The sequence below is a fragment of the Neodiprion lecontei genome, chromosome 1 (assembly GCF_021901455.1).
Source record: "Neodiprion lecontei isolate iyNeoLeco1 chromosome 1, iyNeoLeco1.1, whole genome shotgun sequence".
Classification (NCBI taxonomy): domain Eukaryota; kingdom Metazoa; phylum Arthropoda; class Insecta; order Hymenoptera; family Diprionidae; genus Neodiprion; species Neodiprion lecontei.
The window spans coordinates 22,553,588-22,573,719 of record NC_060260.1 but is presented as its reverse complement, the minus strand read 5'-3'; the positions used below and the strand labels follow the sequence as shown (position 1 = coordinate 22,573,719).

Below are 20,132 nucleotides of genomic sequence, written 5' to 3'. Positions count from 1 at the left end.
GTCTTGGAGAATCTTAATTGTGAACGGCCCAAGTCTCGTGCAAACTCGTTAGCATCCACCATTTCAATCGAAACCGTTAATTGAAAAGAAACTCGCTATCGCTTAATTTTTAAATTTACTCTTCTGTATTGTGGCACTCCGGCCACGTGCACTTTGTGAAAGAAATATGGATGTTCGGCGCCAATTGCTTTCTGCAATAATAATTAAGAACGAAGCGGAAATATCTAACGATAAATGTAAAGTGACAAGTTCCTTCTCAAGACGTTTGGACTGTACCATGGGCTCTGAAAAGATCTTGGATCAGATAAATGAGCATAGGCAATAAATTGACGATACAAAACGGACAATTTATATGTGATGAGAAAAAACGAAGGCATTTATTCAAACAATTAACGAGGTAAAAAGGATACATATGGGTTGGAGTAAGAATGTTGGACGTTTAAAAGTTAGCACAATTTTAAGTGTGTTTGGAATGGGTGAGTACGTGGGATGATTCCATTTCCGCTAACGGAGAGCTGAAAATGTAAGGATAATACTGAACCTCCAACTTTAGAAAATTATTCATAGGATTAGCGTGGTTATTGATAATAAAACCTGCACTGTCGGATGATTAGAGAATAAATAATAATTCCGCTTTCGGTTTGTACCTGTTAATCTTTATGAGGACTTACTGACGAATAATAATTTTCTAATTGAAATTACGAAGTTAAAAAGATGTGTTTAACTCTTGATTAAATTTAACGCGACAAAACGTCGTTTCGAAAGTTATATATGGGGCATTCCATACCAAAACGATCAAGATTCTACGGCGAGGACTCAGATTTTTTAAATATTTTTTTGTATGAAAGTACATGACAAAAAACTCTTCCGCTAATGTTTTCAGAATTTTTCGACCCAGCGTATCTGAGTTATGATTTGAAAACTCGAGAAAATGATTGAACAAACATATATCATTATTATTGGACTGCATTTTTGACCAAAGAATAAATATAAAATCTCATTATAATATCTCTGAATAGAAATATTTCGGCCTGTATTATAATGAGGTTTTATGTTCATTCTTTTGTAAAAAATGCAATTCAATAATAATAATAATTTTTTATTTTTTGTTTTTCAATTTAGCGTTTTAAGTTATAAAATCTCCATCTTCTAATGAACGACAAAAATTTTTTCATATTTTATAAGATTTTGTAGAATTTTTTCAGATCTTAGAGAAGAGTTTACTACTTCAAATTCAAACGTTTACCGGCAATTTCAAACAATATTGACAGGCAGAAAGACCGAAGTACAATCCGCGATGCGTCGCCATCGAGAAAAGCTTATAAATGAATTTAAAAGCAAGGATCCTACGTTAACTCGTAGTAACAAGCCCAGGACAGGCAGGAGGACCGAAGTAAAAAATCGCGATGCGTCAACTTGACGCCTTGAGTACCAGAAGCAAGACGTTAATAAAAATATTGAGTTCTTACCGGCAGAGTTCGTGGAGCACTGTTTTGCGCCGCGCAATCATTTGTTTGCCGATAGTCGGAATAAATTAATGACATTGTGTGAATGTAGCGGGTGAGTTTCAATAAATGATAAGTGAAATAATAGTAGACGGATTCTGACACGAACATTACTAATTCTCATCGTTCCGTGAAAAAACACTGTCTGATTTTTACAATTTTTGCAACTAAATCTAAGTCCTAACCCGATTCAACAGAATCGGGCAGTGTTAGATCTTTGTACCTAATTACCTTACTGTTTGTTAATAATAATAAGTCACAATAATTAACGCTATTTTATACAATCAACTATCGGGAAAGCTAAATAACTACTGTTGAGTGGATTTTAACGAACTTTTAAACAATAACTTACGGCAATACAACACTAACTCGAAATTCCACAAGGCTAAGTGACCGGTATCGTCGTTGCCAAATTCATCAACCTATTCGATACCGAGGTGAGGCTCTTTATATCAACCACGGACCGATTATGCACATTTTAAACATAACGTGACAAGCTTCTCTTGTTACCAGTAAAAATAAAAAATGTTATCCTCTGAGCACTTTGAGGTAGAATTGGTGCCTAGCTGCAAATAATATTCTTTTGTGTATTTCGAGAGTCTCTTGTTTTCAGCTGAGCCTGTAATATCATTTTCATTATTTCAATTAATTGTTGGTTCCAGTGCAAAGTAGGTATACGTTTACATTCAATCTAAACGGAGAGATTTATAATCAACCGACCAACTATAGAACTAGTAATCGTTCAGGATAAATTATGTTTCTTGGTACTCACTACACACGTACCTAATTTGGCTCGAAGATTACATTTGTTCAAAAGCTTAAACGGTTGAATTAAACCCTTCCTGCAGGTATCCTCTATTTGAATATTAATTCGCCCGTCGACGATACTTTCATTTACTTTGTCCTATTTTACCCATTAGAATTTTTCATCTGCTTTAAATTCAACAATTTGCTATCGTACATCTTACTCACAATTAGAATCGTTTCATGAATATACGTCATCTTTTACCAGATTCATCTATTTTTGATCATTTGTTTCAGAACGATCAGCCATACGTTACAATTATTATTTCTCCTGAACGATTTGAACAATTTTCACAGCCCGGTACGAGACTATAGTAACACGAATCAACATACCGGCTTATCGAAAGGTAGGTCTTAGTTTTTAATTTTTATTCATTCTGGTTACGTGGGAGCAGCCTTTATCATTTATAATCATTTACAACCACCGTTCTTTCACATCTCATATCACCTCCATATCACACAAGAATTGGTGTAAAAGTGAGGTTTGTTTAAACTAATAATAAAATCAAAAAAAAAAAAATTTTTAATTTTTGAAAAATTTGAAAATTGGTAAAATACATGAAAAACAAACGAATTTTTCTTTTTAGATAATATTTATATATTTTACGAAATTTGATTGCATGAAACCTGTTACTTATAATTTGTGCATTTGTATATTTATATAATTGAACTTTTGCCAAAATTGACCTTTATAATTGCGTGTAAAGTTTTATCTGAATCCGAACATGACAGTCGACTGTGCAAATCAGAGCGGACTCCGCTTCAATGCATCTGCCTTGGATGCCAATAACGCGATGATAACATCGATGGCAGAATATTTCGCTTTACAGTTCAGCAAGTTGAATATTCCATTCTTTATCGGTAAAAATGTTTCATTCAAACACTTTTTGCGATATATGCATAATGGTTCCCTGTATGTACCACCATACTCAGAGGGTGCTTACGTAATAGAAGTGTTAGGAAAATTAGGTACAGGGATCAACGCGTGAAAGTTCGAAAGGGAAAACCTTCACTACAATAAACGAATTAACAAAGCATTTGAAAACCTGTTTCGAACCGAGAAAGACTTGTGAATACTAGAACCATGATATCACGGCAACATGAATGAAGAGAGACGATACCGTAAGTGATTTTTATGATCGACTAAACATTTTAATCAGCGGAGCGCGCGACTGTCTAGAAGATAAGTATTCAAAAATGGAAGTCGATGCAATGATGATACTATTATGCAATACCTACAACCGGCCGAGCTCTCTATCATGTAGTTAGCTATCCGATTATCTTTCCGAGTATCGTTCAAACTCGTCTGATTCAAAAATCAGAACGCGATCACCTTTCCCGCACAGAACGCCTAAAATTGCTGAATCTTTGAAGGGGCATTTACAGGAATTTCAGAAAATTCCCGGGTATTTCAGTTGGTTTTTTGTTCACACAGGAAATGTTTAAAGAATTTTAGAGATATTAGGTATGCATTACATCCTTTATAATAAATTAGCCTCACTAGATACTCATTCAAATGTATCAGGGTGATGCACAGAGAATAATTTTAATAAAGTGTAAAAAGGTAAAAATTCATTGCACGCAAGGTTTTTCACTTGATATTTGTTGCATAGCATACACATTTTTCTAGCGTTATTTACTTGCAAATGCCGATATCTAAACCGGAACATCGATTTTTGAAGATACGCGCGGAAACCAAAGAAAAAATCGTAATTGATGTTATCAACCGCGGCTCGAAAGGAGCATATTTGCCACGCATAAAGACTATCGATGGTGCATACATTGGAGAAGCAGACGTTTTCGGACAAGATGGCGCGTGCCACGTACTCGCCATTAATACATTGGACAGGGACATCGAGATAGAGATTGCCTTGCAAGAAGTATCCCATTTTGTCTACCACAATTTTCCGGAAGACTATGAATACCATGATTCAAGTATCTGAATATTTCAATTCAGAACCTGTAGTGACAGACCGATTCACAGAAATTCAAATAAAATTATATTTAGATCATTTGAATAAAGAGGAACGCGAGCACGTATTAGACCTTATCGAGAAATTTCCAGAATTATTCCATTTACCTGGAGATGTATAAAAATTTGCACCCGGTATCAAGCAGCGTATTTCAACCGAGGATGACATACCGATTAAGGGCGTTGCCTATGCCTCGAAGAGCGCGCGCAAACAGAGACTCACGATTTTCCTTCTCATTTCCTCATTTTTGAAGATAATTAGGTTTTTAGGGGGTCATTTTGAAGGTAAAGGATAGATCTGTGTCGCCTTTTTTGCTGAATTTTCGATTTCGCTTTCAGATTTGCGTAAAACGTACTTGAAAGTACGTTATGTTTGAAGTGAAACACAGCGGACAGTGAATTTTTTTTTGCAATTCGGCGAAAAAGGCGACACAGGTCTATTCTTTATCTTCAAAATGACTCCCTAAGAACCTAAGTATCTTCAAAAATGAGGAAATGAGAAGGAAAATCACGAAGCATAAAACAGCAAATTTTTTGCGCAAAAGGCGGGCGGCTGCTAGCGCCACGACTGCGTTGGCGGGCGACCATGCGAATTACAGGCGAGGAGAGTAGACTCAACACCCCCCACTACAATTCCCCTCCTTCGAATCCTCGTCGCTCGGCACGTGGATAGTGTTCCGCGCTTTTATTTTTGCTTGTGTTTTTCTACAGTGTTTTTTATTATTTCGAATCAGTATTTATTCCCGCGATGGCTAAGAAGAGAGGGAATGTGACTTTGGAGAAGAAGAAACGACCCGGCATAAAGATTTTGGCTAAATTTCAGGAAAAAATGAGGTAAATCGAATTATTTATATGATTGATGGTGCACCTTCTCTGACTTTGAGATTCAATCACTTGAGTACGAACAATCGCAGGGCTTTAATTTAAGAAGGTACTTTCAAGAGCCGATAGTGCTGTTCATAATAGCAGTATACATTCATTCTCTAGTTTTTTTATACATACGAAAATATAAACTAGAATGCATTGTGACGTGTGGTACTAGCCCGGTTTGCATTAGTCGCTAAAATATGTCATCAATTTGTTACGTGTTCAGGTTAAATGATCGAAATCGATATTCGGCAATTAGCATGAGTGTTTACACTTTGTCGATCATAAGGAATATTCTTATCACTTATTGTGACTACCTAAGTATCCAAGGTAAAATTACAATGTACCTGGCAGAATTTTCCATACAAAGTAAATACGGCGCGTACCTATTAGGCCACTAAAATACGCGCGTTTTGTCTTTAGAAATAAACTTGACGTAATTCTGGGGTAATCATACATGCACACATTACTTACAAATCAGCCACCTACAAAACTGTCATCAAATCAGATACTACTGCCAAGTATAATTTATTTAGAAACTAATGATGATTTTGAATTGAAATTCTAAAAAAAAAAAACATAAATTTTGATAAAAAAAAAAAAAAACAATTGGAGTACGTGGTCCTGGCGGGCCCATGCTTATATTGCCATTACAACATTGATATAGCTCGACTTGTATTTTCTTGTGCTTGTTTTAAAAAAGCCCGCCTTTACCACTACCTCCAATTTTTTTTTTTTCAATAAAAATTATTTTTTTTTTCAATTTCAATTTTGATTTCAATTTTTTTTTTGTCGTTATAGTATATCAAAATCATCATTAGCTTCTAAATAAATTATACTTGGCAGCAGTATCTGATTTGATGACAGTTTTGTAGGTGGCTGTTTTGTGGGTGGCTGTCAAATTAATATACTTGGCGAAAGGCTTTTGCAACAGAGGTGCTTTTTGGGGATATCAGTACTTTTTGTGGGGTTTCGCTTGAACATTTAAAAATTTTGCTCGCTCGCTGCGCTCGCTCGATAGATTTTTGGGATACAGAATTAATATTTGAGACGAAAATAATCGGTGGAAAAGCCAAGTTAGAGCTTTCTCATAATTACATGTATCAGGTCCAAGGTCTTCTACACATTACGAATAGGAAGTGGTGCTATTTTATAGTTTGGACGTCAAAGGGATTGATTTTTGATAAAATAAAACGTGACGATAAATTCTGGACCGAAAAAATGGAGAATAAATGAGCAGATTTCTTTTACTTTTGTTTGTAACCCGAAATCGTAGATTCTAGACGCGCCCGACAACGCTCAATCCGCGAACCCCCTCAAATCATCGAAGCCCAGATAAGGCCGCGCGTAAGAAACGGTAAATTCACGACCGACAGACGACAAAACACTGTAATCTAAATATATGTACACATGTACATAAATATAATAGCTTTGTATATAGCGTACGTGCAATATTTCTGTGATTTATGTTTAGTTAGTTATATGTATTACTGTGCTAAAAATTTGCTAGTCATATCGTTATAATTATATATCTGATTATTCATTCCAGGAATACTTTCTACTTTCCGTACTACTTTCCATAGTTTGCGCTGTCTATAGAATTTATTTAGCCATATAATGTATACAATGCTCGATGCTTTGTTATATCAATTTTCTTTATCAAGATTACTGTCATGTTTCACTTATACTGTTTCAATTTAATTTATATGAGATCCTTTTCATACAGATTTCGTGATTATGTTTATTAAGTTTAAACGAGTTCAATTTTACTTTTACCATTTTATATTATTTTTCATCATTTTGTATTTGTTTGGTGCAAACCCGATCATGGTTGGGAGGTAGGGACGGGTTAGGCGGGTCTCTGTTTGATAGCGACCTCCACGTGGTGAGACCTGGGAGATTGATGATATTTTCGTTGTTATATCATGAATTTGCTCACAGCTATTCGTTGCATTTTCAATTTAAAATGACCTGTGACGACGTCTGGCCGGTATTCGTAAATAGTTACGTATTATTTTCGAGACTGTATTAGGAACAGCTCTCAGCCGATCAAGCTATGCTTTGAGCTGCCTCAAGACAGTCCTGCAAATCGAACCTGACTATGAATACCGGCTGTTAGACTATTACCAGTCACGTGATCGCATTGCGTAGAAATACGGACGCCGGTGAATATAATTTTCGTTGAAATATGAAGAATGTATATCTATATCAACATACGTATAAGGAATTCTACGTCACGTCAATCAAAAAATGACCTCGTATTTTTTCAATCTATTCATACTTTTTTTCACATGAAATAAAGGTAAAAAGAATCGACACGCATTTTGGTGTTCGTCCGAATTATGTTTGTTTTCGAAAGTTACAAGACAATCATTCAATTTTGATCCAAAAGGAGCTCGGATATATCCGGTTCTATTCGACGTAAAGACATCATTTACAGTGCATTCGGAAGGTGAACGAATAAGCTTTCATAAAAAAAATGCAATGTTGAACATTATTGAAAATCCCAATTTTTATAAACAATTCAAATATTTGACGATTTTTACCTCATTAATGACAAGTTTTCGAATTATAAAAAAAATAGTTTCGGGTTCCTTATTAAATTCTGTATTACTAGTAAATTTTTCAAGTGGAATCTGAAAGGAGTCTACTTTTTTTTCTATTATTCATCAGGCGCTGCGTCGTGCCGAGCGCGATACACTGAGCTGTTTAAAAGTATTTGAAACCGAATGCCCGTGAGGGGTGGAAGAGGCTAGCCACGTCACCCGCCCCACTCCGGCGACAGCTCGGCTGCTCCGTCTCACTTGTTTCCTTACCCTCTCTCTCGCCACGGTTAACGCGGGAAGCGGAGTAGCCCGCGCTTTCTGGCTAGGCAACGCCCTTAATTGAAATTTCTTTTTCGTTGTACAATTTCGGCTAACATATTTCTTGTGTGAGATTTTCTCAACTTTTCAATTTCACAGTGACGACGGTATGCGGTTTGCATGTTTTTCAGTTACTTGGTCGATAATACGTGAAACTGTTAATACCCCGAAACCCGTCCAGACCAGTCAAAGGATTGCTGATGAAAGGTAGCACCCATGTGAAGTTGGCCTGCGACCTTCGAATTTATTCAGAACTTATAAGTCAAAAAATTGCTCCCAATTTGCTCTTAATTACTCCGTAATTTTTATTATATGCTCCCTCATGGTTTTCGAGAAAATCCAAAAAACGTTGCAGGTACCGTGAGTTAGTAACGTTTCCAGTAAAATGGCGCCATATTCGAACCAATGTTGGTGAGAACACGTTCGTTATTGCACCGGAGCAGGATAAGCTCTCAATTGCTCCTAAATTAATCCTTGTTACTCTATTATTTTAATAAATTGCTTCTGCATTGTTTGCGAGTATATCAGAAACAAATGAAAAAACGGTTTTCTCAAGGCGAAGTATGGTCAAATTCGTTTTGATATATCTCTTTGATGAATTGAGACGTAAAAGTATGAACATATTTGTATGAGAATAATTGGTCTCAATTGCTCATGCATCGCTGGTAATTCCTTGGCAAATCTCGTAATTTTCTCCCTCATATTTTTCTTTGAAACGGGAAAAACAACGCTGCATCTGATTTGTAGGTTATGTCGACGGGCGGTGAATTCAAAATTCTATCCGAGACAAAAAGATGGCGATGCGGTCCGAGTGACGATCGTTCTAAATTGTTCCTCGATTGTTTATGAGGATTCTGAAAGTTAAAACATTTTCTCCTGCCTGATTATCGAAAAAACTAAAAAAAACCACAGCGTATGCCCCGTAGGTCTTGCCGTTGAATAAAGAATATAAAGTCAGTTGCCCTCTGGGCTTTGGTGTGGCAACCGAAAATCGTCGTGCGCTTGTGCCCCCTGAGATGTTCCGACGGTAGAGTTGAGAACTTATTGCAGAACATCAGAGAGTTACTGATTTCGACATGATGCTGGCTGCGTTCACCTTCCGAGTGACACAGTCTCCGTAATGGTAAGCCCACGCCAGTACTTAGCCTGTGTGCACTTACCGATTTGCAGCGTTACAAGAAATTGATAATAAGAATAAATTTATTCCAAAATTCATAGGAAAACAGTGATTTCATTAAAGTATAGGTAACCGAGAGAAGAATGTACACATAGATCATGAATAATAATAGATCAGATGTGATAATGATGCAGAGACCAAGAAGTATGTACGGCGATTCTTTCTTTTGATAGGGAGAAAAAGGACAAAGCTTCTTGAAACGTAGACTGTATTTTAACACACATTTGAAAGGAACAAGCAACAATTTGTATCATCCAACTGTCGCAGAACGGCACAGTTATTAGGTGACCCGTTAAGTGAAGAATCCATCTCAAGTAAACGGCTGGCCAATGAAGGGCCTAGCCGCTTGAGTCTGGAATCGGCAGGAAAGATGAAGTGCGTATTTCTTGTTTAAAATGTGGAAACTAAAATCATAATACATCCTATCATATCATCATACGTCATACATCATATCATATCATCATACATCATACACAATATCTTACTTAGTATTAAAGTTCGAAACCAAAGTTGCGATGTTTGGATTTTCGGATATTCAGAAAGTGACGTCACCCAAAATTTTTTTCTCTTGACGTCATCGACCTAAAATCAGTTAGCCGGATTCCTCAGTCTGAAAACAACTGCGCAGTAGAGCGGACGTATCAGAACCGCGCTCCGCAGATTTCGAGTACCGGGTTCTCTACCTTCTGGATCTTGTGCTCCAGGTCCGCTACCAGGTGGAACTCGACTTCCAGAACAAGCGCTCCGTAGTTCTGGCTGTCCAGGTCCTTGACCTTGAGGATCTTGGCATCCAAGAAAAGTGCTCCGTAGTTTCTGCGCTTCAGGTCCGCTACCTGGTGAAACTCTACTTCCGGGACAAGCGCTCCGTGGTTCATGCGCTCCGGGTACGCTACGTGGTGAAACTCTACTTCCAGGACAAGTGCTCTGTGGTTTCTGCGCTCCAGGTACGCTACCCGGTAAAACTCTACTTCCAGGACAAGAGATCCGTAGGTTCTGTGCTCAAGGTCTACTACCTGGTAAAACTCTACTTCCGGGACAAGCGCTCCGTGGTTCCTGGGCTATAGGTACGCTACCTGGTGAAACTCCACTTACAAGACAAGCGTTCCGTGGTTCCTGCGATCCAGGTACGTTACCCGGTGAAACTCTACTTACAGGCCAAGCGCTTCGTGGTTCCTCCGCTCCAGGTCCGCTACCTGGTGAAACTCTACTTGCAGGACAAGCGCTCCGTAGTTTTTGCGGTCCAGATCGGCTACACGGTGAAACTTGAATTCCAGGACAAGCGCTCCGTGGTTCCTACGCTCCAGGTACACTACCTGGTAGAACTTGACTTCTAGGACAAGAGCTCCGTGGTTCGTGCGCTCCAGGTACGCTACCTGGTGAAACTCCACTTACAGGACAAGCATTCCGTGGTTCCTGCGCTCCAGGTCCACTACCTTGTGGAACTCGACTTTTAGGACAAACGCTTCGTGGTTCCGGTTTCAATTTACAATACATTATTCCAATTCATTTTTCTTACAAGCCCAAATTCAGTAAGTGTCAGTGCGCTAATGAAATTTCTATTATCATTTATAATTTTCTCATAATCTTCTTGGTAAAATGTGTTGAAAGAAAAATCATAATAATCCATACACGATATTTTTGATGTGTTCTAATACTGAAAATATTTATGACTGTTCGAGGTATGACCCGAGGTCGTTGGCGGTAGTCGTTGGATGTGGTTGGCGGTGGTTGGCGGTGGTCGAAGGTGGATAGGGCTGATTGCGGGTGATCGAGGTGGACGAGGAGAAGGACGAGGAAGACGAGGAGGACGAGGATTTATGCCCAACGAGTATAAAATTTTTACGATATTTAACGACAATTGTATTTGTGTTTTATCTAAAATTTTTCGTACTTCTCATGTTTACAATAAATTATGTCAATTCATTTCTTGCGTAAGCCCAAATTCAACAGCTCTCAATACGCCAATAAAATTTCTCTGATTTTTTATAATTTTCTCATAATATTCTTGGTAAAATAAGTCGCAAAAAAAATTATGTTAATCCTTACGCAATACTTTTGATGTGTTCTTATACTTAAAATATTTATTACTATTCCAGGTATAACCCGAGATGGTTATCGGTGGTTGTTGGAGGTGGTTGGCGGTGGTTGGAGGTGAACGAGGAGGAGGACGAGGAAGACGCGGAGAATTAACATTCTTATAATATTTGATGAAGTAGGATCAAGATCAGGAGTAGAATCAAGAGTAGGTGTAGGATCAGGAGAAGAAGTAGTATCAGGTGTAAGAGTAGGTGTGGGACCAGGAGTAGGAATGGGAGCCGTAGTAGGAGTGGAAGCGGTAGGAGTAGGGGTAGAAAAAGAAGTAAGAATACAAGTAGGAATAGGATTAGAAGTAGTAGAAGTAGGAATAGAAGAAGTAGGAATAGGAGTAGAAGTAGTAGAAGTTGAAGGAGGCGGAGAAGTAGGAGTAGAAGTAGGCGGGGCGGGAGAGAAGGTGAGAAGAGGGGGGGGGGGAAGGACAAGTGGTGAGGGGCGGGGAGAGGAGGGGCAGAAAGGGGTAGGTGGGATGGGGATAGGAGGGGTGGGGCGGGGAGGGGAAGTGGGAGGAGGTTGGGTGGGGTAGGGTAGGGTAGAAGGTAGGGTAAAAGGTAGGGTAGGGTGGGGTAGGGTAGGAGATGGGGTAGGGTAGGGTAGGGTGGGGTAGGGTGGGGTAGGGTTAGGTTAGGTTAGGTTTGGTTAGGCAGTAGTAGGACCCACCCTACAACCTACCCTTGGACTCTTGTCTTTCCTGTGATCCGGCTCATCTTCTGGTCACGGATATTGCTGTCTGCCTGCAACAGTGCCCCGAGGAATATTAAGAGAGTAGGTTTGAAAGGGATCAAAATCGGTCAACTCGTGGAAAGTGTTTTTTCCGAGTTTTTCATATACTTTGGGTTAAATCTTCCATAAATTCTCGAACCGGCAAACCTCGTTAGCACGCTCAACTTTAACCTTGCACTTACACTTTCCATAGCGTTAAAATTTTTAATTAAAAATTCATACTATAATGGGAATGCCGCGAGATCAGCATAATTGTCATTAACCACACAATACCGAACCTCAGATTTAGAAAACGGAACGTGCATACCATGCGAGACAAACTGTGCTAGCTGCCAAAATCATAGGGATCATTGCACTGCGTGCAAACACCACTTAGTCTTGCACGAAAACACATGCTACGCTGCCTGTCCTAAAAACACGTACGAAACGATGGATTATAACTTCGAAGCCTGTCATGTATCCTGTGAAACTTGCAATGGCACCGGTGAAACTCAGTACATCGGTTGTCGGCCTGGACTTTATTTTTCCGAAGGTAAACTTTCATATATTCATTTCGTTTCTGTAGTCAAATTATTCACCTCACTTTTACTTCAACAACTTGTTAGGGTCCCAGTTAGTAGTTGCAGCATCTTTCTAACTATAAGATCAATTTTCACACCGATAGGTACGTGCCTGGCTTCTTGTCCAACGGGATTTAGCCCTGATAAGAAAAGGCGAGAGTGTGTTCAGTGTCCCACGGGATGTTTGACGTGCACATCCTCCGGTTGCACCATTTGCATCCGTGACTGGAACTTGAACGCCAACAGTTTCTGCGCCCCAGCGAGTCGTACGCGGTGCGACAGTACTGCATATTACGAAAACGGACGGTGCAAGAGATGCCACTCGACATGAGAGACTTGCGCCGGGCCCACCCGTGACTCCTGCGTCTCCTGCCAAGAGACACTGCTTCTGCAGGGTCAAAAATGTGTCGCTCAATGCGAGGACGGTTACTATTCCGTCGCCCAGCCAGCTGGGAAACTTCTTTATCTACCCTGCCTTCATACATGCAGGACCTGCACCTCCACATTGAACTGTACTACTTGCAATGATGGACTTCAGCTGCAGAGTGGCGAGTGTAGATCTTTCTGTGCTGACGGGTGAGTCGCGGAATGAATTAACCTCACGCACCATATCACGCGGACACTAATTTGATAAGGCCTTAAGACAATCTACAATTTTGCTTTTATGAGTGAGGAATTCGTATAATATTGCTTTTACAGATATTACAGCGATCGTGGACAATGCGCAAAGTGTCACATGTCCTGCAGGACTTGTTCTGGACCCAGGAGAGATCAGTGTGTAACCTGCCCGAGAGGCTGGCAATTGGCTGCAGGAGAATGTCATCCGGAATGTCCCGAAGGATTCTTTAGGACCAGTTTTGGATGTCAGAAGTGTCATCATTACTGCAAAACATGTAGAGGTGGTAAAATATGAGATCATTATCTAGTCTATTACTCACGGGGAACCTATATTCGTTTGGACTTTTAACGTCATTCTAATGTCAAATTGGTTTCAGCCGAAGGGCCGCTAGGGCGCACCTTGTGTCCTGCTCACTCAATGCTGGATGGGGGCCTTTGCATAGAATGTCTCAGTAGCCAATATTACGACTCGGTGACGCAACTCTGCAAAAGCTGTGACTCAAGCTGTCCGAGATGTACCGGACCGGGAAAGTTTAGTTGCTTGTCATGCGCTGCTCCGTTGCACATCGACAAACTGAACAATCAATGCGTCCCTTGCTGTCCAGCTGGTATCAATAATGCCAAGGATCAAGACTGTTGTATATGTAATCCAGCAACGGGTGGGTTGAACTTCTGCTTGATTCTGATAGTGAGATGTTTGATGAACCTGAATATTATTTTGTATCTCACTTACCATGTCAACATTTCATGATCCAGGTGGTTGCCGGAATAGCTCTCCAGCTGGAAAGCGGACAGTTTCCCGAGACGGAGGTCGCGGGGTTTCAGATATCCTTGGCAGAACCGAGGATTCTGCATCATTGGCTGTAACAGCAGCCACTGCGTTTGCAGTTGCTATTTGCGTTGCATCAATCGCTTTGTTTGCCGCGATATTTGTCGCTCTTCAGGTTAGTCATGATTTTCATCGAATTTAGGCTTCGTGAACTGATCGTAAAATCAGAGAAGCTGTGTATGTAAAATTCATTCCATGATTATGTAACGTGAAAATCAAGCACATTTGTAATCACGAGAAAACCTAATCAGCCCTGCCTATGACACTTAAGATGCAATATTAATTACCTATTATGCATAATATTAGACTTATACTTGTCTGTTGCATGTACAGGCCATATCTAGGAGAAGAGAGTCGACTCTCGGCTACACAAAATTGGCCGTGCAGGTGGAACCTATGGATAAAAAATATTATCTCTAATAGTGAATGTAGCTAATACAGTTTTAACCGTATATTGATTATGTTAATGATCTATTGTGACAAGATCGGAATTAGATAAGCTCTCTAAACACTCTTTTCTAGTCTATTAATTTATATCATGTATACGTAAATGTATATTTCTTCAGTTTACACAATCACTGCGCTAGGATTACCCTTGCCACGTTTTATGGTGCGCTTGTGTAATTTGTATATTATTAACCTTACGTTTTACTCTATTTGCGACAAGTTGTGAGTGTTTCTAATTTCTTAATAACCATTTATCTACATGTATGTGTATATATGTATATGTATACTTATGCATGTGTATATACATATATACACATGTTTAAAACTAGATTTTTACAATAAACACAGAGGTTTTAGTATTTTCACATACAGATTCTGTGTATAGGTATACTTGAACTAAAATATCCTTATCTCTACTACGGAGTTCTTCGTAATTCGCATTTGTTCTTGTAACCCAATGTCCTACATACGATGACAAAAATCGAGATCCAACTTAACTGAGTCTCAAAGCCCTGTTGACATAAGAGCAGCTATTTGATGGAAATTATAGTTTATAGTTTACACAGCCCTTTGCATGATATTTCATTATAAATACATATGTTTCAATGTATTTAGGAATAATTTATCGAATATACAGAGGTCATGTGCAAATAATGAATGAATTCGACCGCAGTTTGATGTATTCATTAGAGCTTTAACAATAAATTTAAGCTTTGTTACTTCTTTTATTTTATTATGGATAATCAAAAACATTTCCGACTTTTCGTGCTGTGGAAGCATGGGGATTAAACCAAATGTAGCAAAAGATTAGAAACAGTGTATGTAGAGTACGGGTATTTTTCTAATAATGCAAACACGTGCCGCTAGCTTAGTTTCGACATATCTAGAATACCACGCCTTGCGAATTAGCTTTCCAGACAAAGATGAATGACGAATTTTGAGGACTGCATTATCGTTGTTGGATACTCTATGCCTCGTGGAAAACGAAAATCTGTAACGATAAAATTGATGCACCGGATCATCGTCGACTTTAACTTTTGAAATGTCCTACCATTTTCGAACACCTCCTACCACCCCCTGCCACCTCTGACCATCAATGGCCACTTTCGACCACCCCCTATCACCTTCTACCAGCGCCGACCACCTCCTACCATTTCCGAACACTTCCAACCATCCTATTTACCTATATTACTAGATTAGCTATGATTTGAAAAGAGAAGAATTATTCATTTCGGAATGGGATTCTATTCGACACGCGCTCGATGTATCCCATAACACTAATATTCAAAATTATACCAACAACTTTTCATTTGCTCTCTTGATCTTGAATTTTCATAGGCATAGAATCGAAACGCTGTTTTAGCTGGTCGCAAGTGAAGTATCTGCGTTGGGTGGAGAAGCAGAATTGTTTTTCGTAAAGTATTCGGATGGAAAAAAATTCAGAGTAACTGTAATACATCACGGATGCGCTAATTTTGAACGAGACAAAATGATTGCTTCGTATATGAGACAGTATTTAACGCTGCGTAGTGATTTAAAGACCTAAAAAGGTAATAGGGAGAGAAAGAACGAAGCTTCTTAACACTTCGAGTGTATTTTAACACACATTTGAAAGATACGAGCAAAATTTTTTATCATCCAACTGTCGCAGAACGGCAGCGTTATCAGCCGACCCGTTCACTGAAGAATATATCTTCAGTCGACGGCTGACCATCGAAGGGCCTGGCCGCTTGACTCTGGAATCGGCAGGAGAGATAAAGTGCGTATTTCTTGTGTGAAATGTGAAAACTAAAATAATTATACATCATATCATATCATCGTACATCATACATCATACATCATACATCATATCATATCATCACACATCATACATCATACATCATACATCTTATCATATCATCACACATCATACATCATACATCATACATCATCATACATAGTATCAAAGTTCGAAACCAAAGTTTGGATGTCGGATGTTCAGAAAGTGACGTCACCAATTTAAAATCAGCTAGCCGAATTCCTCAGTCTGGAAACAACCGCGCAGTAGAGCGGACGGATGAGAGTCGCGCTCCGCAAATTTCGAGTACCGGGTTCTCAACCTCCCGGATCCCGCGCTTCGGGTCCGCTACGTATTTCGAGTACCGGGTTCTCAACCTCCCCGATCCCGCGCTTCGGGTCCGCTACGCGGTGAGACTCGACTTCCAGGATAAGCGCTCCGTGGTTACTAGTTCATGTTTATAATAAATTATTTCAATTTGTTTTTCGCGCAAGCCCATATTCAGTAGCTGTCAGTCCGCTAATAAAATTTCTCGACTTCTAGGATAAGCGCTCCGTGGTTCCTGGTTCATGTTTACAATAAAATATTTCAATTCGTTTTTCGGGCAACCCCAAATTCGGTAGCTGTCAGTCCGCTAACAAAATTTCTCGACTTTCAGGATAAGCGCTCCGTGGTTCCTGGTTCATGTTTACAATAAATTATTTCAATTCGTTTTTCACGCAAGCCCATATTCAGTAGCTGTCAGTCCGCTAATAAAATTTCTCGACTTCTAGGATAAGCGCTCCGTGGTTCCTGGTTCATGTTTACAATAAATTATTTCAATTCGTTTTTCGGGCAACCCCAAATTCGGTAGCTGTCAGTCCGCTAACAAAATTTCTCGACTTTCAGGATAAGCGCTCCGTGGTTCCTGGTTCATGTTTACAATAAATAATTTCAATTCGTTTTTCGCGCACGCCCAAATTCAGTAGCTGTCGGTGCGCTAATAAAATTTTTATAACTTTACAATCTTCTCATAATCTTTTTGGTAAAATATGTCGATAAAAAAATTATATCAAACCTTACACATTATTTTTGATTAGTTCTCACGCTGAAAATATTTATTAGTATTCGAGGTATAACTCGAGGTGGTTGGCGGTTTTCGTTGGAGGTAGTTAGGGGTGGTTGCGGGTAATCTCGGTGATTCAGGAGGAGGGGGACGAGGATTTGTGCTCGGTGAGTAACACACTTTTATAATATTTCATGGCAATTGTAATTATATTTCATCTGAAATATTACAAACTTTCACGTTCACAATAAATTATTTCAATTCATTTTTCGTGCAAGCACATATTCAGTAGCTATGAATAATCTTATACAATTTATTATATTATTAATTAATTAATTAATATTCCTATAATATTCAATGGCAATTGTAATTATATTTCATCTGAAATATTAAAAACTTGTCACGTTTACAATAAGTTATTTCAATTCATTTTTCGTGCAAGCACATACTTAGTAGCTATGAATAATCTTATACAATTTATTATATTATTGATTAATTATTTAATCAATTACTCAATTATATTAATCCTCACACAATATTTTCGATGTGTTCTTATACTGAAAATATTTATTACTATTCAAGGTATAACCTGAGGTGGTTGAAGGTGGTCGGAGGTGGACGAGGAGGAGGACGAGGAGGACGAGGATTTGTGCTGGGTGAGTAAAACACTTTTATAATATTTGATGGCAATTGTAATTATATTTCATCTGAAATATTACAAACTTGTCACGTTTGCAATAAATTATTTCAATTTATTTTTCGTGCAAGCACATATTCAGTAGCTATGAATAATCTTGTACAATTTACTATATTATTAATTAATTGATTAATTACATTAATTCTTACACAATATTTTTGATGTGTTCCTATACTAAAAATACTAATTACTATTCCAGGTATTACCCGAGGTGGTCGGAGGTGGACGAGGAGGAGGACGAGCTGGACGAGGAGGAGGACCAGGTGGACGAGGAGGAGGACGAGGTGGACGAGGAGGAGGCGGGGTGGGTCGTGGGAGAGGACCTCTCCTCTCCTCAGAGAAGGGGAGGGGGAGGGGCAGGGAAGGAGGAGAGGTGGGCGGGGAGGGGGAAGGGAAGGGAAGGGAAGGGAAGTGGAGGGGAGGGGAGGGGAGGGCTGAGGGGAGGGGAGGGTGGGTGGGCGGGCGGGTGGGAGGGCGGGAGGGAGGGCGGGCGGGAGGGAGAGAGTGGAGGACGGATGTCGATGCTAGCCCGTTAGAGTTAATAGAGCAGTACCCCCCCCCCCTCTCGCGCCCACCCGCCCACCCTCCCTCCCTCCCTCCCGCCCTCCCTCCCTCCCTCCCTCCCTCCCTGCCTCCCTCCCTCCCCCCTCCCGCCCTCCCGCCCCTTCCATCCCCCCGGCCCCTTCCCTCCCCCCCCCCCCCCCCTCCCCCTACCCCTTCCCCGCCCCTTCCCTTCCCCTCCCTGCCCACCTCTCCCCCTTCCCTCCCTCGCCCCTCCTCTCCCACGACCCACCCCGCCTCCTCCTCGTCCTCCTCCTGGTCCTCGTCCTCCTCCTGGTCCACCTTGTCCACCTCCGACCACCTCCAACCACCTCAGGTTATACCTGGAATAGTAATAAATATTTTCAGTATGAGAACACATCAAAAATATCGTGTCAGGATTAATATAATTAACTAATTATTTAATAATATAATAAATTGTATAAGCTTATTCATAGCTACTGAATATGTGCTTGCGCGAAAAATGAATTGAAATAATTCAATGTGAATATTTTCAGTATAGGAACACATCAAAAATATTGTATGAGGATTAATATAATTAATTAATTATTTAATAATATAATAAATTGCATAAGCTTATTCATAGCTACTGAATATGTGCTTGCGCGAAAAATGAATTGAAATAATTTAATGTAAATATTTTCAGTATAGGAACACATCACAAATATTGTATGAGGATTAATATAATTAATTGATTATTTAATAATATAATAAATTGTATAAGCTTATTCATAGCTACTGAATATGTGCTTACGCGAAAAATGAATTAAAATAATTCAATGTAAATATTTTCAGTATAGGAACACATCAAAAATATTGTATAAGGATTAATATAATTAATTAATTATTCAATAATATAATAAATTGCATAAGCTCATTCATAGCTACTGAATATGTGCTTGCGCGAAAAATGAATAGAAATAATTTAATGTAAATATTTTCAGTATAGGAACACATCAAAATTATTGTATGAGGATTAATATAATTAATTAATTATTCAATAATATAATAAATTGTATAAGCTTATTCATAGCTACTGAATATGTGCTTGCGCGAAAAATGAATTGAAATAATTCAATGTAAACATGACTAGTTTGAAATATTTTAGATAAAATATAATTACAATTGCCATCAAATATTATAAAAGTGTTTTACTCACCGAGCACAAATCCTCGTCCACCTTCACCTCCTTGTCTTCCTCGTCCTCCTCCTCGTCCAACTCCGAACACCTTCAACCACCGCCAATCACCTCCAACAACCACCGATAACCACCACGGGTATACCTGTCATAATAATAAAGATTTTCAGTATAAGAACACATCAAAAATATTGTGTAAGAATTAATATAATCAATTAATTAATTGATAGTAGAATGAATTTCACTAGCGCATTTATAGCTACTGAATTTGTGCTTGCGCGAAGAATGAATTGAAATAATTTATTGTAAAGATGACAAGTTTGAAAAAGATTAGATGAAATATAATTACAATTGCCATCGAATATTATAAAAACGTTAAACTCACCGAGCACAAATCCTCGTCCCCCTTCTCCGGAATCACCTTGATTACCCGCAACCACCCCTAACCACCCCC

General features: G+C 39.1%; 1 protein-coding gene across 1 annotated transcript; it reads left to right on the top strand.

The window, feature by feature from the left end:
* Positions 1-11,497: 11,497 nt before the first annotated feature.
* On the top strand, positions 11,498-14,470 carry LOC107228193 (furin-like protease 2). Its single transcript, XM_046746657.1, is given in 8 exon segments — positions 11,498-11,680; positions 11,937-12,048; positions 12,290-12,538; positions 12,671-13,142; positions 13,266-13,465; positions 13,562-13,843; positions 13,941-14,128; positions 14,347-14,470. Coding segments are annotated over 8 exon segments (1,773 nt in total). The 3' UTR covers positions 14,434-14,470.
* Positions 14,471-20,132: the final 5,662 nt, after the last annotated feature.